General features: G+C 36.8%; 1 protein-coding gene across 1 annotated transcript in view; it reads left to right on the top strand.

Moving 5' to 3' along the window:
• Positions 1 to 17,374, top strand: part of LRRC7 (leucine rich repeat containing 7) — a 392,875-nt gene that overhangs the window by 364,273 nt on the left and 11,228 nt on the right. The window contains exon 25 of the mRNA XM_046645726.1: positions 14,322 to 14,396. Coding sequence (XP_046501682.1) covers positions 14,322 to 14,396 — 75 coding nt within the window. The remainder of the gene's footprint in view (positions 1 to 14,321; positions 14,397 to 17,374) is intronic.

The following is a 17,374-nucleotide window of genomic DNA, read 5'->3' on the forward strand; positions in this document are numbered from 1 at the left end:
GAGTCCTAGCCACACAAAAGCTTAAACTTTAATATGATACAAACTCTCTTCCAGTTAACAAGTCATGGATTAGAAATGTTCTCAGAAGCACACTATATTATTTTACTTACTGTTCATGAATGTTTGAATGTTTTATAGTGCCACTCAAAATTCTAAGTACCCAAGATATCTGAATGTCTCAGTGGCATTTAGGACTTTCTAAAGTAGCCAATAGATTTGTTCCATTTGCTTCATTATGATTGATAGGAACTATCATTTCAGCCAAATGCCAAGGCCAATGTGAGTGAGATAGGATCCAAACCGATTACCTGGTATACAGCCGGATAGAGAAAGCAGGAAGTAGTCAACCCAAAAGGCTGGGAGTGTGGGACTGGGGCAGAAGTGAACTGTGTTGTTCAGTCTGGCAGAAGTTCCGATTTAAATCCTACGGTAGTGTGAGATTATTGCAGAAAAACACTTGAGACAGCCCAAAACTTAACTGAGGCTTTAGAGAAAATTTGGGGATTAAACCAGATACGAGGACAGTTTTGTACCAGACTGGAAATTTAGAATGGCATCTGGTCTTGCAAACTTAACTCCTCTCAAAGACCCCAAGGTAGTCCTAAACAAATATCGTATCCTCGAGTTAAACAGAGCATAATTAGTCCTGCAAGTCACAGCATTGTCAGAACAATGCCTAGTAGTAGAACAACCCAATTCATTCATCATGGAGCCTATTATTTTGGTGAAAAATGCTCTTACATGCTTAGAAGGAGAGAACTGTGAAAAACTGCAGGAAAATGGCCCTATCTGGTGCTTGCCTCTGCCCTCCCAGTGAAGGGGATGGAAGCCATGATGTATGTGGTTTAAACATTGCTGTCAGGATGGCAAGATGCTGCGGAGACATGAAAGAGTTTGATCCAAGAAATCTGATGATAATAAGAAAAGTAATAAAAATAATAGCCTTTTATTGAGTATCTACAATGTGTTGGTCACGGTGCTAGACTGTTTGTATATATGAACTTATCTGATCTTCATAACAACTTATATTAGTTAAGTAGTAGTATTTCCCATTTTGCTGAGGCTCAGAGGGTTTAATTAACTTGTCCAAGGTCGTTTAGCTGATCTGTGGCAGACAAGATTTGAGCCCAAATTGATCTGACTCCAAATCCTTTTCTCTTACGAAGTACTATGATGCATGCCTCTATCTGCAGATAGCACTTAGCAGAAGAGCCACTGACAAATTTATACCCTGTAGAGTTGAGACTAATATGATATTCTAATATTGAAAGTATTACAGAGCCCTCTAATTAGTCATAGTCTAGATATCTGCTTCAACAAGTCCTTGGAAGTCAGCATGTACTCTCTATTGAACCTAGATAATTAGAAGCATACTGTACACAGTGGATTGCTAAGCAATTATATGACTTTTGGACTAAGGTATCATTAGAGTGCTGAGTTTGCCAATGGAACAAACCACTATAATCTTTGCCTGTATTTAAATGGTCAGAAAATAATAATTCATGATTGCAAAATTCAATTAATTTACCCATGCAGTTTCTACAGGACATTGTTAAAAGGAAGAGATCGGATTAATGGGTTACTGATACTGGGTTGTTGTAATGACTTCATAAGGCAGTCCAAGACTCTGAAAATGAATCAGTTTTTAATGATGCATTCACATAGTTCATCGTTCAGGGACTATAGCCTTCCTTGCCATTTGAGGAGGAAGGACTAAACTCATAGAGTTTAAAGATATTAAAGAAAACTCATAACCCATTTCTCTATATGCTCTAAAGGTATATTACTAAACAGTCGCACGTGCAATTATCTAGCCATAGGACCAAAATGAAAGCTATATTATGGCTATCCTCAAAACACTCGACAGCAGGAAATATTCATACTGGAGCATTGGAACCAAAAAATCACCTATTCTCGGCAGTTTTATCATAAACACCCATGCTCGGTGGATGCCAAAGAGCCCACCTGTACTTCTGCTGATTTGAACAATCTGCCTGTAGACACAGAAATGATAGAAGAATCAAATTCCTGTTCTTTTTTCAAATGCCTTAATTTGCCTATGGTACAAGTAAAATCCCAAACCAACGAAGAATATCGGAGGCATGGCAAAGCTCAAATATGATCACCAATAAACTCTAAATAAATGTTCTCGAATCTCAGGATAAATTACTAGGTTTTGTTCTACATCACTTCTAAAAGATTAACTCCAGGTGCCAAAATGGCCTGAAACAGGACTTACGACCCTCCTTCCACTCCGAGAAAAAAATGGGACTTTTTTCTTTGTGTGGAGATGGGTATTGCAGCAAATAAAACTTTTTATATGATTAATATTAAGAAGAGAAAAAGGTGTAGACATTCAGAATAAAAGCATTTATTTGATACCTTTACGCAGGGGTCACAATACCCAGAGGCATGCTTAGCAGTGGCAAATTCAAAAATGCACAAGAATAATTTTCCAGGTTTCCTCCATGACATTGCGTGAGTCATAAACAAAAGGTTGCAAAAGCTATGCTCTCGACTTATGAAAAAGGTCCATACCATATGTCTGTTTCTTATCCTGTATGGGTATAAAAGTCTGGAACACATAGAGTAGGATTTATATTTACTACATAAATATTAAGCTACATATAACACATTTTCTTTGTTTTGCACAACCACTAGACAAATATGATTTATTTTAGATATTTCTAAATTCATTTTATAATGTAATTTATATATCTATCCCATCCTTAATTCTACTCCAAGTGATTATGCAATGCAAAGTAATTTGAATCATGTGAAAGGAACATTCAGGAGCAAGGGAGAGAGATAATATTGTTATACACTGCATTTTGGACTAAATTTAGGAAGGGATTGAAACAGATCTTTTTTATATATATAAAACTGAATTTTTAAAAATAAACACCAACCATAAATTATTTTACAAAACAATTGATTATTTCAGCTGCATCTTAGTCACATTGCAATTTGAGGTTCAGAATGCCATTTGGTTGTTTGAGGACGTTAAAAATGAGATTTTTTTAATAAAAAAATGTGGCTTTGCCTGCTCTTTTCTTTGTCTTATATGGTGAGAAAAAATCCTGATCTATTCAGGAACATTGATAAGAGAATTTACAATCTCCTATTGAAAGGATTCCTACAGATGTGACCACTTACATGAAGCTTTTTATAAAGGCATGGCAGTGTACTTTAGATAGTTGGATAATGTCGGTGTCTAGACATTATAATATAAACAAGACATGGATTTCAGCTTATGAAAGAATATAATAAAATTCAACGCAGGCTTGGTTCTTCATGAAAGTACTACTAGGGCATACATATGAAAAAATAAGGTGATTTCAAAGTACCATTTTAAATAAGAATATGGATGGCAACATTTTAATTTAACAATATGTTTAGCAGATCACTAGAATTGAGATTGCTATCACTTTGTGATATTTTGTAACAATAAGTAAAACATTTTTCAATTGAAGCCCAAGTGCATAGCCAGCTCTGTTAGTTTCTACAGTTACATATTATTTATGTTCTATCTTCTGCATCATTTTAGCCATTTAGCATGGAACAAAACAAGCAGACAAAAAATGATGTTAGAAAGGTTTTAGAGACTTTTTTTTAAGTTTGTTACTATTCATTGAAAAAATGTCAGACACTTCTCAATCAAAATATGAAATCGCTTAAAACTAGTTCATAAATAATACCTTATGTAATAAGCAACAAGAACTGACAAGTCCACCAATGAGAGAAAGTTAATTAGTACACCTCTCTGGGATGTGTATAAAATCTTTCCCTTCCATTTGCAAAATTACTACCACATGTTTTAAGTGGTATTCCAGGGACCTCATAGTATTTCTAGTTTCTTTCTTGAAAATGTTACAACCAACTAGAATTCGTGGAAACATTATGAAGCCAAATTAACAAAATCAAACAAAACAAAAAATAAATAAAAGGAATAACTGCCAGGTCTCTGCCTGTAGCAATATTGTTTAACTTTTTTTATTTACCCATACATTTGAGATATATCTCAGTAATATGTATTTAATAACATCATCATCCACTTTCCCCCATTCCACCCCCAAAATGGTGCTATGCTGGGAGTGGGGGTACATTTCTCCTGACTCTAGCTTCCAAAGAGTCACTTGTAAGTGAAACAGAGAATTTCACGTCCCTATCATGGGAGAGGATAGTGCAGAGCTTTAATTTTTGTAGTTTGTATTTGTCTAAAGTCAGTTCCCCTGCATGCAGAGCTGGAGGTGGGGATTTTTGTACAAGCGGTTAATTGAAGAATTGCTCTCAGATGAAATCTATAAGGAAATGAGGGATGCAGGATAGGGCAGGGGAAGAAACTGGACAGAGGTGTGGGTTTAGTGGAAGCCTGATTGCATAGGGTGCTCTGGCGCGTGAGTGGTACCGCAGAGCTGTCTCACCCTGAGGAGGGAAACAGCCTTCTGTACTTTGGTACCAGTCATTGGCTGCAGGCCACCCCCAGGGCGGAGGGTGTAACCTTCCAAGCATTTCCCAGTAGGGAGGCTCCGGCCCACGGGTGATTTTCAAGAGAAGTGTCAGATGCCAGCTGTCGGCAGCACCTGCGGGATGAGAGCACCAATCTGATAATCTGGGCAGGTCCTCAAAAGTGTCCGTTACCCTATTATGAAAACAATAGATCTTTTTCATCTTTCAGACTAAAAGTCCTTTAGTACCAGAGATTCTCATGTGCTTCCATCAGTGAGAAGCACTGCCCTAGAACCTGAGTGCTCTCAACCATGGCATCAACCGGGAGGGCTTGCCAAAGCAGCCGATACTCTGGTATGGACCTGGAAATTGGCGATGGCAGTTTTGCAGTGAGACCCAGTTAAATATGCTTTTAAACCCTTATAATTTTTCTGATTAAATTTTTTTCTTTTAAAAAAAGACACTGCTGTAGTCTACAAATACAGTCCTAGTCTGTCTAAGAGACAGCAATCACTAATTGAACCAAATCTGTGTTCTTTGGTAGCCGAAGAAAGTGGTTTGCTAAACTAGATATTGATCAGAAGGAGCAGAGAAGTCTGGAGTGAACACTTTTAGATGGGGAAAAAAAGTCAGGTAACAACAGATTAGATCAGAGGAATCTAAGACAAGTGAAAAAGAAACCCAGGTAACTGCAAATCACTTTCATTGTGTCATCTTTCTCTTTTTGAGTGTGTGAAGAAATGATGAGAAATCAAAGAATTGATTCTTAAGTTCTGTAAATTCCAACTTAAATTCTCCCTAAGATCCTTTGAATGAGTTGGGGGAAAGCTACAAACAGATGAGAATAGATTTGTTTCTAGGAAAGACTTGAGCAAGTTAACCTGAAGGAAACTATGCTGGAAAGTTAGACTAGTAGATCAGAATTTAGAGTGTGTTATCAATATATATATATATAATTTAATAAAATATATTTAAAATATATATTTTTTAATAAATCCAAAGCTAGGTTAAGGAGTAAGTAATAACAGTTTGGGTATTGTACAAGTTACGAAATTACAAATGTGCATTTATTTAATTACCTGTCATCTTTGCAGTATAATTAGTATAGCTATACATGGTCTTAGTAACTAATTCTATTTCCTTAAGTATAACAGAGTAGCAAACTACTTGCTGTATTTGAAACCTGGTTGGTCAAACCCCATCACCATACACACACCACATTCCCATAACAAGGCGCTGTCATGGAACCCTCAAGGACATTTATTAGTAGGAATAGAATGCAACCTCTTTTAGTGTTGGGCTAACATTAAAATGATGCAAGAGGAATCCTATCTTAAATTTTTGTTAATCTCTGTTTATCAAGGTATACTGAGGTCTCTTTGTTTATTGAGAGAAAAAAATCATGTGTTAATTCTACGTCCTACTTGAAAAAAATGTTTCTACCTTGACTCTGAGTGACTGGTTTTCTGGGATACCTAAACTTGGGAAGCTTTGCTTATTTCTATAGTGCAAGAAAAACCCACCATATGTTCGATTTTGTATGACTTGCACACACCAGCTTCGGTAGCTTCAGCTCTCTGAAGGTGTCCGTCTCTGAGCCATGAAGTGAGCGTGTCAGAGACAGAGAATCCAGAACCACTTTGACTGAGGTCCCTTCCTCTGAGTGTGCACTGCTTCCCTTTCACTCATCAGCCACATGGCAGTCTCCATGCTTATGCTCTGGGTGACAAAATCATCGACCTTTAAAGCCGTAACACAGTCTTAGTCTCAGCTGTGTGCAACCGCAGTCCTTTTTCTTTAACCTGCACCTTTTAAAAAATTACACAGGTAATAAATGAAAACATTGCCACTGTATCAAATAATGTAGAAATATAGAGACTAAAAACTGAAAAAAAGAAATTCTCCTTTTTCATTCCACCCCGCAGGACCAATGCACAGCCGTGGCCTTAGAGCCACTTTATCAGTCAGTGCATCAGGAATTCACAGCCGTAGTGTCTTCTGGGCATTTGCCACTGGCCTTTGTGAGCTCTTGATTTTACTGCCACCTCTAAGAAATACTTCTAGTGTGGTCTGACTATACAATCATGTGTTAGGCATTATATAAAACCACATAAAGATCTAAAAGAATCATAGTTTGACTGAATGTAGCTGAACAATAAAGCAGTTTTTCACTTCAAAAACCTTATTTTAGCATAAAATGACAAAAAAAGTTTCGACTGAACTTCTTGAATTGACTTTCCAATTGGTTATTTTGAAATGGTATAGATAGTGTCAAAAACTTTCACATTTGAAGGGGCTCTGAGGGAGGCTGCGAGGATGGTAATCAGAGAGCTGATTTCCGGTACTATTTTAGGAATAGCTAGCAAGGAGAATCCACAGCCACCTACAGTTACTCACTCCTGTTTTTAACAGTTTCTACTATTTTATGCTATGTATGAAGCTGAGAAGAAAAGCCATTAAGGCCCCTGACAGAATCAGTAGATTGTATGAAGCTCAGCAATCCAATATTCACCACCAGTTGAGGTCTTATATTAAATACAAGCTCTGAAGAATTCATAAAAGAAATGGAAAATATTTCTTTTATTTTTCCCAAAGAGGCAAGAAATCTGGAAAGACAGTATGTGAAGGAGTGTGATCATTTACTTTTAAAAGAAAATATGAAAATCAAATGAAGGAAACTCTTTTTTAAGCTCAAAAAATAAACAGGAAACAAAGGTACTTTAAGTCAGATATAGACAGACATCCCAGAGATGTTTAATTGCTAGATAACAGTTGGAATACTGGAGCAATTAAAAAAAGGAAAGTTATAATTATAAAGTAACCAAAGTCAAAGCCAAACATAATTTTAATTCTTATATTCAGATTCCCCAAAAAGCATAGCACATGATGATCAGTATCAAACAATTAAAAATATTCTAGAAGTCAATTTGTCATTTCTAACAATAATCACAGATAAAAGAGGATGAACTGCTTACTTACTGGACATTTTTAGCAAGTCAAAAGAGCAGTATCTGAAAACTGTATTTTTTATTTGGCTGCTAAATAAACCTTTGCAGTGGCCTGAAAGGACGATGCGGGTCTAATGAGCAAAAAGTATGCATTTCTTCTGTTAGGCTATCCCGCCACATGGCCTCTAAGGTCTTTGTCATCACACAGTCAATCTCTCTGGGTTTTATTAGTCTCTTTCTTGCCCCAATGCATTATTATTAATTCTTTTTACAAATGCAACCAAGTGATTTCTGTTTTAATATTTACTTTATTTAAAAATTTGTTAAAGAGAGTTCGAGATTTCTTTAAATATCTGTGCATGAGATTTTTGTTAAATTTTTAGAGGACTTTGGTCAGTTGTAGAATTTTTATTGGTATCTCTGTCTTTTGAGGCACAAATTTTCTAGGTTTCTTAAGTAATTCTCCTTTCTGTCCATCTTTTGTGGATTTTACATTTCATTTGTCACCTAAAGATCAGTCAGTCATACATGGAAGCATTGTATTCAGCTGCCAACGCCCCTTTTTCTTTCTCTCTCTCCCTCCCTTCCCTGTCTCCCTCCCTCTCCCTTCTCTGGTTTCTTCTGGCCAGGGGCTAAACCTCTTCTCTTGCTACATATAAATTCCTCACTTGTTAAGGTAGCAAATTGTTCAAAGCCTAAGATTTAACACTCAGCAATTAACCTTAAAATATCTTGTCATCACACTTTTGATTCATAGAGACAAAAACTATTGATAATACCTTTGTCTTTAATGTGTCATCTTCTAATAATCACAAAGATTAAGTAAATAGTCTATAGTGTATGTGTAATGCTGTTTCTGTGAGTTGCAACATAGCTTCCTGTTAACCTTGCCCAGTTCATGAAAAGAAACTGCCACATTTTTGGCAAAAAAAAAAAAGTTTCCCCTTAAAATCTATTGCATCAGTGGCTATATTTGCTATTTTTATGAGTCAGTTTTTCCTCCAGAAGCACTCCTTGAACTTTCACAATTATATGAAAGCATGAAATACTATATTCTACAATATTTAACCTGTGTGTTCAGAATTGTAATAGCATGCAATTTTTATTTGAGATATGGCCTTCCTAGAAACCAATTTCTTAGCATCTGCTAGAGCCAAGATTTTTCGGAATTTTAAAGAAAAGCATATTTCATAAATTCAAGTTGCAGTTCCGTTAAGACAAGTTCTATTTTGGTGTCTGCATTTACAATAGCTGAGACTGTCACAGTCATGCACCTTCATCATTAAACAGCCATATAAAGTTCCTTTCTCCTCTAAAGTTAGAATGTTAAATGTTGGCCTTGTAGACTAACTTTCTGAGTCCTTTAAGGTTTATGTCGACAGGTATATAGGCTAGGGTAACTAGTACGACAAGGGCAGATCTTAACACTGTGAAAAACCTCCCATACTCACGCTTTTCCAAAATTACTTGTGAAAGGTAAAACTTTTTAAAAGCCCATCATGGGTACTTTTGGAAAAACCGTTTATGACTTACATAGAGACTGGTTAAAAAAATGGGGAAGAAATATGAAATGGCAACAGGTCGTGCCTATTCGTAGCATCTGGCCAGCCCTCTCTCAGTTAGCTGTGGTTCAGACCTGTGAGGGTCCCTCTGTGATGCGCGGGTGCATGGGGTCTGTGTCTCCAGCACTCCCAGGTACTGGTGTCTGAGGAGGGCACAGACTTAGTCTTCTGAAAGAGCTGCAGCACTTACCTTGTTGCTCGGTTGTGAGTTCTCTAGAGGTGGTGCTAAGGGAAAACCATTGTGCTGTCAAGCCACTAAGGAACCTGAGAGCTGGTTATGAGGTGGGAGACATCAGAAAAATACACTCAGAGATGCCATAAGCCATCAGCTGGATTCCAGCAGACATTACTATAAAGAGCTGACGCTCCTGACTTGATGCCACCAAAGGAAGTAGCCCCTGAGAGTTACTAAGAACCATCAGAAAGCCCTCTAGTTGAGACCCATGTCTACTGAGTGAACAATAATTGGAGCCATTGTCACTGAGAGCCACCACTAGAAAACCACGGATGAGAAAGGAGAGACTTTACAACCCTCTTCTCATCCCCTCCCTAAAGAAGAAATGCAAATCCTCTTATCTATTGGGAATTCAAGTGAAAGAAAACAAATGTTGGCCTTTCCATCTACTCCAGATTGAGAGTAAAGAAGAATTTCCTGATAACAAACCTGGTTCACTTGGAGACTCAGAACCTCTCAGTGGGACTTTGCTGGATAAAAAGACCTTGGATTATAGCTCAACCTTCAGACTTTCAATAATATAATAACATTTATTGATCCTACAGTGAGTGTCAGCCATTGTTCTAAGTATATTGTATGTATTCACTCACTTAATCTAATAACTACGAGGTATGTACCATTATTATACTCATTTGACTGATGAGGAGGAGTTAAGCACACAAAAGTTAATTAACTTTCCCAAGGTCACCAATTTATAAATGGTGGACCATAGACAGGCTAACTCCAGGGCTGTGCTCTGATCCACTTCTTACACTATGTGGAAGGCAGGAAAAATAGCCTCCCAAATACAGCCACATCCCCATTCCTAGAACCTGTGAATATGTTACATTAAATGGCAAAAGAGACTTTGCAGGTGAGATTAAATTATGGATCTTGAAATGAGGAGATTATCCTGGATCCAGGTGGACCCAATCTAATCACATAGGTCCTTAAAAACAGAGACTCTTTCTCAGCTGTGGTCAGAAGGAGATGTGAATACAGAAGAAAAGTCAGAGAGGTGCACAACTACTGGCTTTGAAGATGGAAGAAGGGGACCATGAGCCAAGGAATGTGGACATTTCCTAGAAGCTGGAAAAGGCAAGGATACAGATTCTCCCCTAGAGAGTCCAGAAAATTATGCAGCCCTGCCTAGAACTTTGTTTTAGCCCAGTGAAACATGTGTTGGACTTCTAATCTACAGAAATGTAAGATCATGAATTTGTGATGTTTTAAGCAACTAAGTTTGTGGTAACTTGTTACAGCAGCAGCAAAAAGCTAATACCTCATTGAAAAAGAGTTACTGAGGTATTTTCATTCCTTGAGCAAAATGGTTTTGCTATAGCCTTAGGTATTTAGGTCGTTTCACTAGTTTTGAATGTATTCCATGCTAGTTTGTCCCACATTTAGCACTCTACCAAATGTTACAGGAAACTACATATTTTAGATCTTGCCAGCGGAGTTATAAAATTGATCAGATGCCATGATTTGGATCTTTGATCGCCATACAAGATGGCTTACTGCTGTTTTGAAGTTAGGAAATGGCTTTTTACCAAACAGTAGGAAGTTAGTGTTCTAATTTTCAGAGTATGAATAGTCTGATGATTCCTTACCAAATTCTGTCATTAGTGCCAAAGTATTCTTTCAAGTCTCAGAATAAAATGAATTTGTTGAAAGAACGACACATAGCTACCATGAGCTTTTTCAAAACAATGTCAAAGTTTTGATATTTCTCATCAATATTCATCATAACAGAGACCACAAAATGGGTTCAGAGTTATTTGATCTCTTTCATATGGCAGTGTTTATATACATAAACAAAGTGAAAAACCAGGTCACTGGCCTTTGCGGGCAGTCTTTTGGGAAACATTCCACCTCCACAAATAATGAATGCCACAGACTATTATCAAACATTATACTCATTGCTATCTGTTTCAACTAATGTGGCAGTATGCTGGCTGGTAGGATATAGAGAGAAAAAGAAAACTATACCAATGAACAGTAGCAGTTTCTTAGTTGATGAAATTTATTGATTGAAGAAAATATTAAAGCTTTAGAAAACAGCAATAAATGCTTGGGAAGACTCAGGCCACCGTAAGAGTAATTTCAAAGCAAGTCTTCAGAACAGCAGTTGAATCCCATGGAGCTTTGTGATGGATGAAATTAAACCTGCCACAGACACCACATTTGTATTCTTTCAGCAGTCAGGTTGTGGGGTGTTGCTAGTTCCTCCCAGCATTGCAGATATGATGGCCATAATTTAGCTCTTATGGTCTGGATTCACACAAACGTTATTGAAATTGTTCCTGTACAATGAGCTGAAGAAAGGCAATTAAAATTAACTAAGTAGCACAGACTTTGACTGCTGGGATAAAATAATAGTCAGAACAACTTCACCTTCAGCAGCCAGGGATGGTGTGGCTTATTTGGGGCAATAGTGTCATTCCACCTGTTGTACAGAGACCCCAATAGCAAAGAGAGGGGCGACCGAGGGACTCGTTGCACGTACAGTCTCCTGGATTGATGGAGAATGAGAGTTCTGGGCCCAGTGTGAACAGGACTGTAGGGATTATATTTGTCTCCACAACCAGTGCGATTCACTGGTCTGGTGGATTAATCATTGTGCCCTATTCAACTGTCCTTCTCAAACAACCCGTTTTCTTTTTCCTTGTTAATCGACCATTTGTACAACTGAATTGACCAAAGTAAACAGCTGTTTAAGCGTCACTCTGAAAGTGAAGCCATTAACCTAAAGACTTTTTAAGTTTTTATTGTTATTTTCTTAATGCTCTAAGTAGTATGCAATCATTGTAGAAAAATTAGAAAACATAGACATGCAAAAAGAAAAAAAAATCCATATATATAATGTCTCACCCAGTACAACCACTGTTAGTGGTAGGAGTATGTCCTTCCAGATATTTTCTCACACAGATATGCATATAAACATGTTTCAGCAAAAATAGTATCCTACCACACTTAACATTTTAGGACCTGCTTGTCTCACTAAGCACTGGCGTACCTGTATATCCACCATCTAGGACTTTAGTTTTAATGACCACATATCGTTCTATTGTATGGATTTACCATAATTTATTTAATCAATCCTCTGTTATTAGACATTTAAGTGTGGTTTGTAATTTTTATTATTAAAAATAATATGATGAGCATATTAAATAAATGTATGTTGTATACTTGTCCACTTAGTTCCTTACGATAAGTTCTAGAAGTCAAATTACTGGTTAAAAGTTATGCAGTGCTCTAAGGATTTTGATGCCTGTCCATAGTGTCATCTTTAAATGGGAAGGAAAACAGATTAAAATGAGAAAAATTAAAATTATTCAAAAGCCTTAAATTAATAAGTTTCATAAAGATCTGAAATGCTAAATGAAAATTCACAAAGAAGTATTTTAATTAGGGTCTGTTTGTTAAACCATTTACACACACACACACAAAGTTATGGGTGTAAGTGAGAGTCATTAAGTTTACAGATCAGCAAATGAGATGATTTTCTAAATGACAGGCAAAAACATAAAAATATTATCTTCTGTTCTATTATACTTCTTAGAATTAAAGAATAGTGACAGCTATATTGAGATAGAATTCACATACCGTAAAATTCATCCTTTTAAAGTATACAGTTAAGTGGGTTTTAGTATGTTCACAGTGTTGTGCAATCATCACCATGATCTAAAATCAGAACACTTTACCCCAGAAAGAAACTCTGTACACATTAACAGTCGTTTCCCCTCCCCTGCTCCCCAGCCCCTACCAAACGCCAATCTGCTTTCCATTTCTGTGCATCTGCCTCTTCTTGACATTTCATGTAAGTGGAATCATACAGTAGGGGGCCTTTTGGGGACTGGCTTCTTTCACTTAGCATAATGTTTTCAAGGTTCATCAATGTTGTCAGTATTTCATTCTTTTCTATTGCCAGATAATATTCCACCAAGTAGATATACACATTTTGTTTATCATTGATCAGTTCATTCTTAGGATATTAATTAGAATCTTGTCATCATCATGCTTAAAATACTTCAGTAGCTCCCCAAACTGATGAACATGTCTATTAAAGGCCCGTCTTGATCTAGCCCCAACCTACATTTTGGCTGATCTTCTCCCACGCTCCCAACCGCATCCACTCACACACTTCCCCCACCCCTGCAGTCATCATAGAACTACTCACAGTTTCCTGAGTGTGACAGGTGCTCCTGCTCTCGTGTGTGCTCTCCCTTCCATCTGGGCTACCCTTCCTCCCCTTATCTGTGCGGCCACCTTTTACTTGTCCTTTATGATTCAGCTCCAGGTGTCTTCTCCTCCTGGAAACCCAGACTTTTTAAATGATCTGTTATACCTTTTTAAATAATCTGTTATATCTCTATCATAACACTTGTCACACTGGTTTATAATCGTTGATTTTCTTGACTTTTCTTCCACTATATTGTGAGCTCATTGAAGCCAGGAATTATATTCTGTGTATCTCTGTAACACTAGCGATCAAGACCTGGCATATGGGAGACTTTCGATAAATGTTTGCTTTATATACATGAGCAGCAAAATTAATTTGATTTTTTTATGAACTAAATTAATCACCTTAGGGATTTTGTAACTGTGTAGTCATAAACTTTATAGTTAAAATGCACATTGAATTTTCCTATGTTTAATTTGTTCATGTATATTTTGTATTAAAATTCTCAGTACATACAAAGTAATACTCATCAAAATAAACAAGTATTTATATGTAATTCTAGTAAGGTTTTTAAAGTGTACATTGAATTTGCAACCTATCAAATAGGAGACATTTTCAATGAAGAATAATTACTTAAGATAATTTCAGAAGTTGTACAAAAGACAGTTTAGTACCATAGTTCAAATTATTTAAGAAAGAAATTAAGGATATGCCCTGAGATTAATTTATAAATCATAAGTGCACTTTAAAAACAAGACGAGCTTTTTTAATGTAAGTAAATATGTTCTTTTCTTAAACTTGGTTTAGAGTGTTGCCTTGCCTAAAATAGTATATTAACCTTTGAAGCTTACATATGTATATTATTTTTAATCTGTTTTCACTATTTTCTGTGTGAATGAAAAATGTTTTAAGGAGGCCTAGTTCTCGATAATAGAATCCTAACCTCTGTTACTTCTGACTTATAGGGTATCTTTGTTACTAGGGTTCAGCCTGACGGACCAGCATCCAACCTGCTGCAGCCTGGCGATAAGATCCTTCAGGTAAGACAGATAAAAAGCAATGCTTTCGAATGTCAACAGTGAAACGAATGTGTAACCATGTTACTAAGTTCAATGACTTGAATTCAATGATTGGAAATAAGTCCTTCTCACATTTCTTATTTGCCTGTATTGTTTTGGGGTTGATAGGCAGGTCAGAAACCAATTCAGTCTTATAGAATCCTATTTCCCGAGTACCTGACACATGGTAGGTATTCTGCATATTTTTGTTTAAATGAATGGTGTTATTTTCTATGTAAGAAGAATTGATATATAAAAGAATCTATGCATAGTTATTAAATATAAGTAAGAGTAATGAAGTACCGAAACAGGGCATCTATTGATGTGACTTTAGATGAGGGGGAAGGGACCGGTCTGTATTTAATTTTTCAGAAGTAAGCTTATTACTGTTTGAATACTGTGAAACGTGGTTATAGCGCTCTACTCCCCTTGCTCAGATGTTTGAACAAAAGTTTAGCTGTATATAAGGTGACTTTTTTAAATGTTTGGTCTGATGGGAAAAGATTTTTTCTCTGACTTAAAGCTCTGCATGTAGCAAAGGATCGCTCCAGTCGACAGTTAAGTCAATGCTTGGTATGACCTCGCCCACATTGCTTTCTTCGTCCTTCTTCTCTCTTAACTCACTTCTGCTTAATCATTTTCTACATCACAGGAAAAGGCTCTTAAATGTCTTCAATTTATGTAAGATTCAATATTTTGCCTTGCAACCCCAGAAATTTCCCACTATATAACTAGGTGTGGTACTATCTGACATGGTAGATATTTGACCATTTGGAGCAATTATGAAATGGTTCAACATAATATAGTGAAGATTTAGGGACACTGAGAACATAGGGCATGAGGGAAAGGAATCTTCTAGTCAGACTGGCTATGCAAACAGTTACAAGAATGCTAGGGCCCTGCTTCTCTCAGCTCTGAGGAGATCTTCCATCTCCTATTTACTGAACTCTCAAAGTCCTAGAAAAGTAGAAACCCTATATAAGCCAATATATATATAGCAAAATTGCCTTCACATTTTATTCTCAGAAATATTTTTTTTTTTTAAGATTTTATTTTCTCCTTTTTCTCCCCAAAGTCCCCCGGTACATAGTTGTATATTCTTCGTTGTGGGTCCTTCTAGTTGCAGTATGTGGGATGCTGCCTCAGCATGGCTTGACGAGCAGTGCCATGTCCTCGCCCAGGATTCGAACCAACGAAACACTGGGCCGCCTGCAGCGGAGTGCGAGAACTTAACCACTCGGCCATAGGGCCAGCCCCAATTCTCAGAAATATTTTAAACTAACTAGCAAAATCATGAAAACTCAAGTTTTCAAAAGTGCTAATTTCCTGAAAAGACTACGTGTTGCTCCAACCTGTGGCAGTGTCACAGTGGAAATACCCATCCAGTAGGTCCGTCCATTCCCTGCAGGAGAAGATCAAGCCAGCACTTGGTCTTTTGAGTTAAAACACTGAAACAAAAAGACACATAAAATCATCTAAATTTTTCTTTACCACTTTATTATGGAAGTCAATGTTTTTTGGACGGCATAAGTGGCCCTTTGATCTTAAGCATTTTATGCCATGTCTATGTGACTCACATTCATTATGTGTAAAGTGAACTGTGATTCATGTTATATCTGAGATCCCCCAGCTCGAAAATTCACCTGTTCAATAATTGTATCAATTTCCATGAAAAACAGCCAAGAATAAACTAACAGTGTAACTCCTTGACCCTTGGTAAATGCTGTTTAGTAAAGGACATGGCTAGTGTTGTTCTCATGTGAATGTCAAAGAAATTATTCTGAATCTCAAAATCTGAAAAAAAAAAAATGTAACCACTTAATCTCAAATCTCTGATATGTTAGAATGCCAGGCTGGGTAGAGAAGCATGCCATAGCTTGAGACAAAGTTGGGTAGTTGCCTTCATCCATGACAGAGGTAGCAAGAGAAAGATTTTTCTCTCCAAATTCAGAAAACAAATATTCAAACGGATATAAAAAGTACAAATAGATATTGATATAGATATCCTGCAGAAGGGCAATGAGAATTAAGTTAATGTCTAGTCACAGGGTTAGAAAAGTCTTTTCTGGCTGTGAAATTCTAGAAGGGTTATTTGTGGGGAGAGGAGAGTTTAATATTTCTAGTTCCTGAGAGGTATACAGCAACAGCGCAGTGCACAGAGGAATGAATTCCTAAGGCAAGAAGAAGGAAGGATTTATAAGCCCAATTAGTTAAAAGCCAAAAATACTGCAGAGGGCTGCGCCTGGGATGTCTCCTCTCTCCACAAATGACTAGCTGGAATGTGACATTTCTTTTCGCTACAGAACTCATTTGTATCTAGTACTATAAAATCAAAATCCATTTTCAGTAAAAGAAAAATGCACATAGACCTCAATCAAACAAATTACTATATATACTGTTTCATTCATACTAGTTAAAAAGAACAAGTGGTCGATTATACTTCCTAAAAGAAATAAGAATGGCTAATTCTAAACTGAAATCATTGCCAACATCAGATGCAGACAGGACAAGTTATGTTCTTGTCTCTTTGTGATAGTAATGCTCTTAGCTCTGAGTTTACAGAGCACTGGAGAAAATGGGTTTATAACATTGACTTATCTGTCATTTACAAGATCATTAGAATATGTCCTCACTGGACCAAATTTATTTACAGCTTTAATGACAGTGTACAACCTGGAAAATCAAAGTAAAAGAAAAAAAATGAGCCCCCACAGTATAACAGTTACTGGGTTTGATCTAACCCAATAGCAAATATCAAAAGAGATGTAAAATAGCAAAAGATATAGACCTTTCCCAATCTCCCTCAAGCCCAGAATTCATCAGATAAGTGCTCTCTCTCTCTTTTGCTGTAACTCTTTTTACCCACTACTCTCTTCTTGTTCTGCTATGGTATTATGAGCGTGTTATTTGAATTACATGGAGATGTGTGCATTAAGGGATGATGTTAATTAAAACATATT

Source organism: Equus quagga, chromosome 18 (assembly GCF_021613505.1).
Source record: "Equus quagga isolate Etosha38 chromosome 18, UCLA_HA_Equagga_1.0, whole genome shotgun sequence".
Taxonomy (NCBI): Eukaryota; Metazoa; Chordata; class Mammalia; order Perissodactyla; family Equidae; genus Equus; species Equus quagga.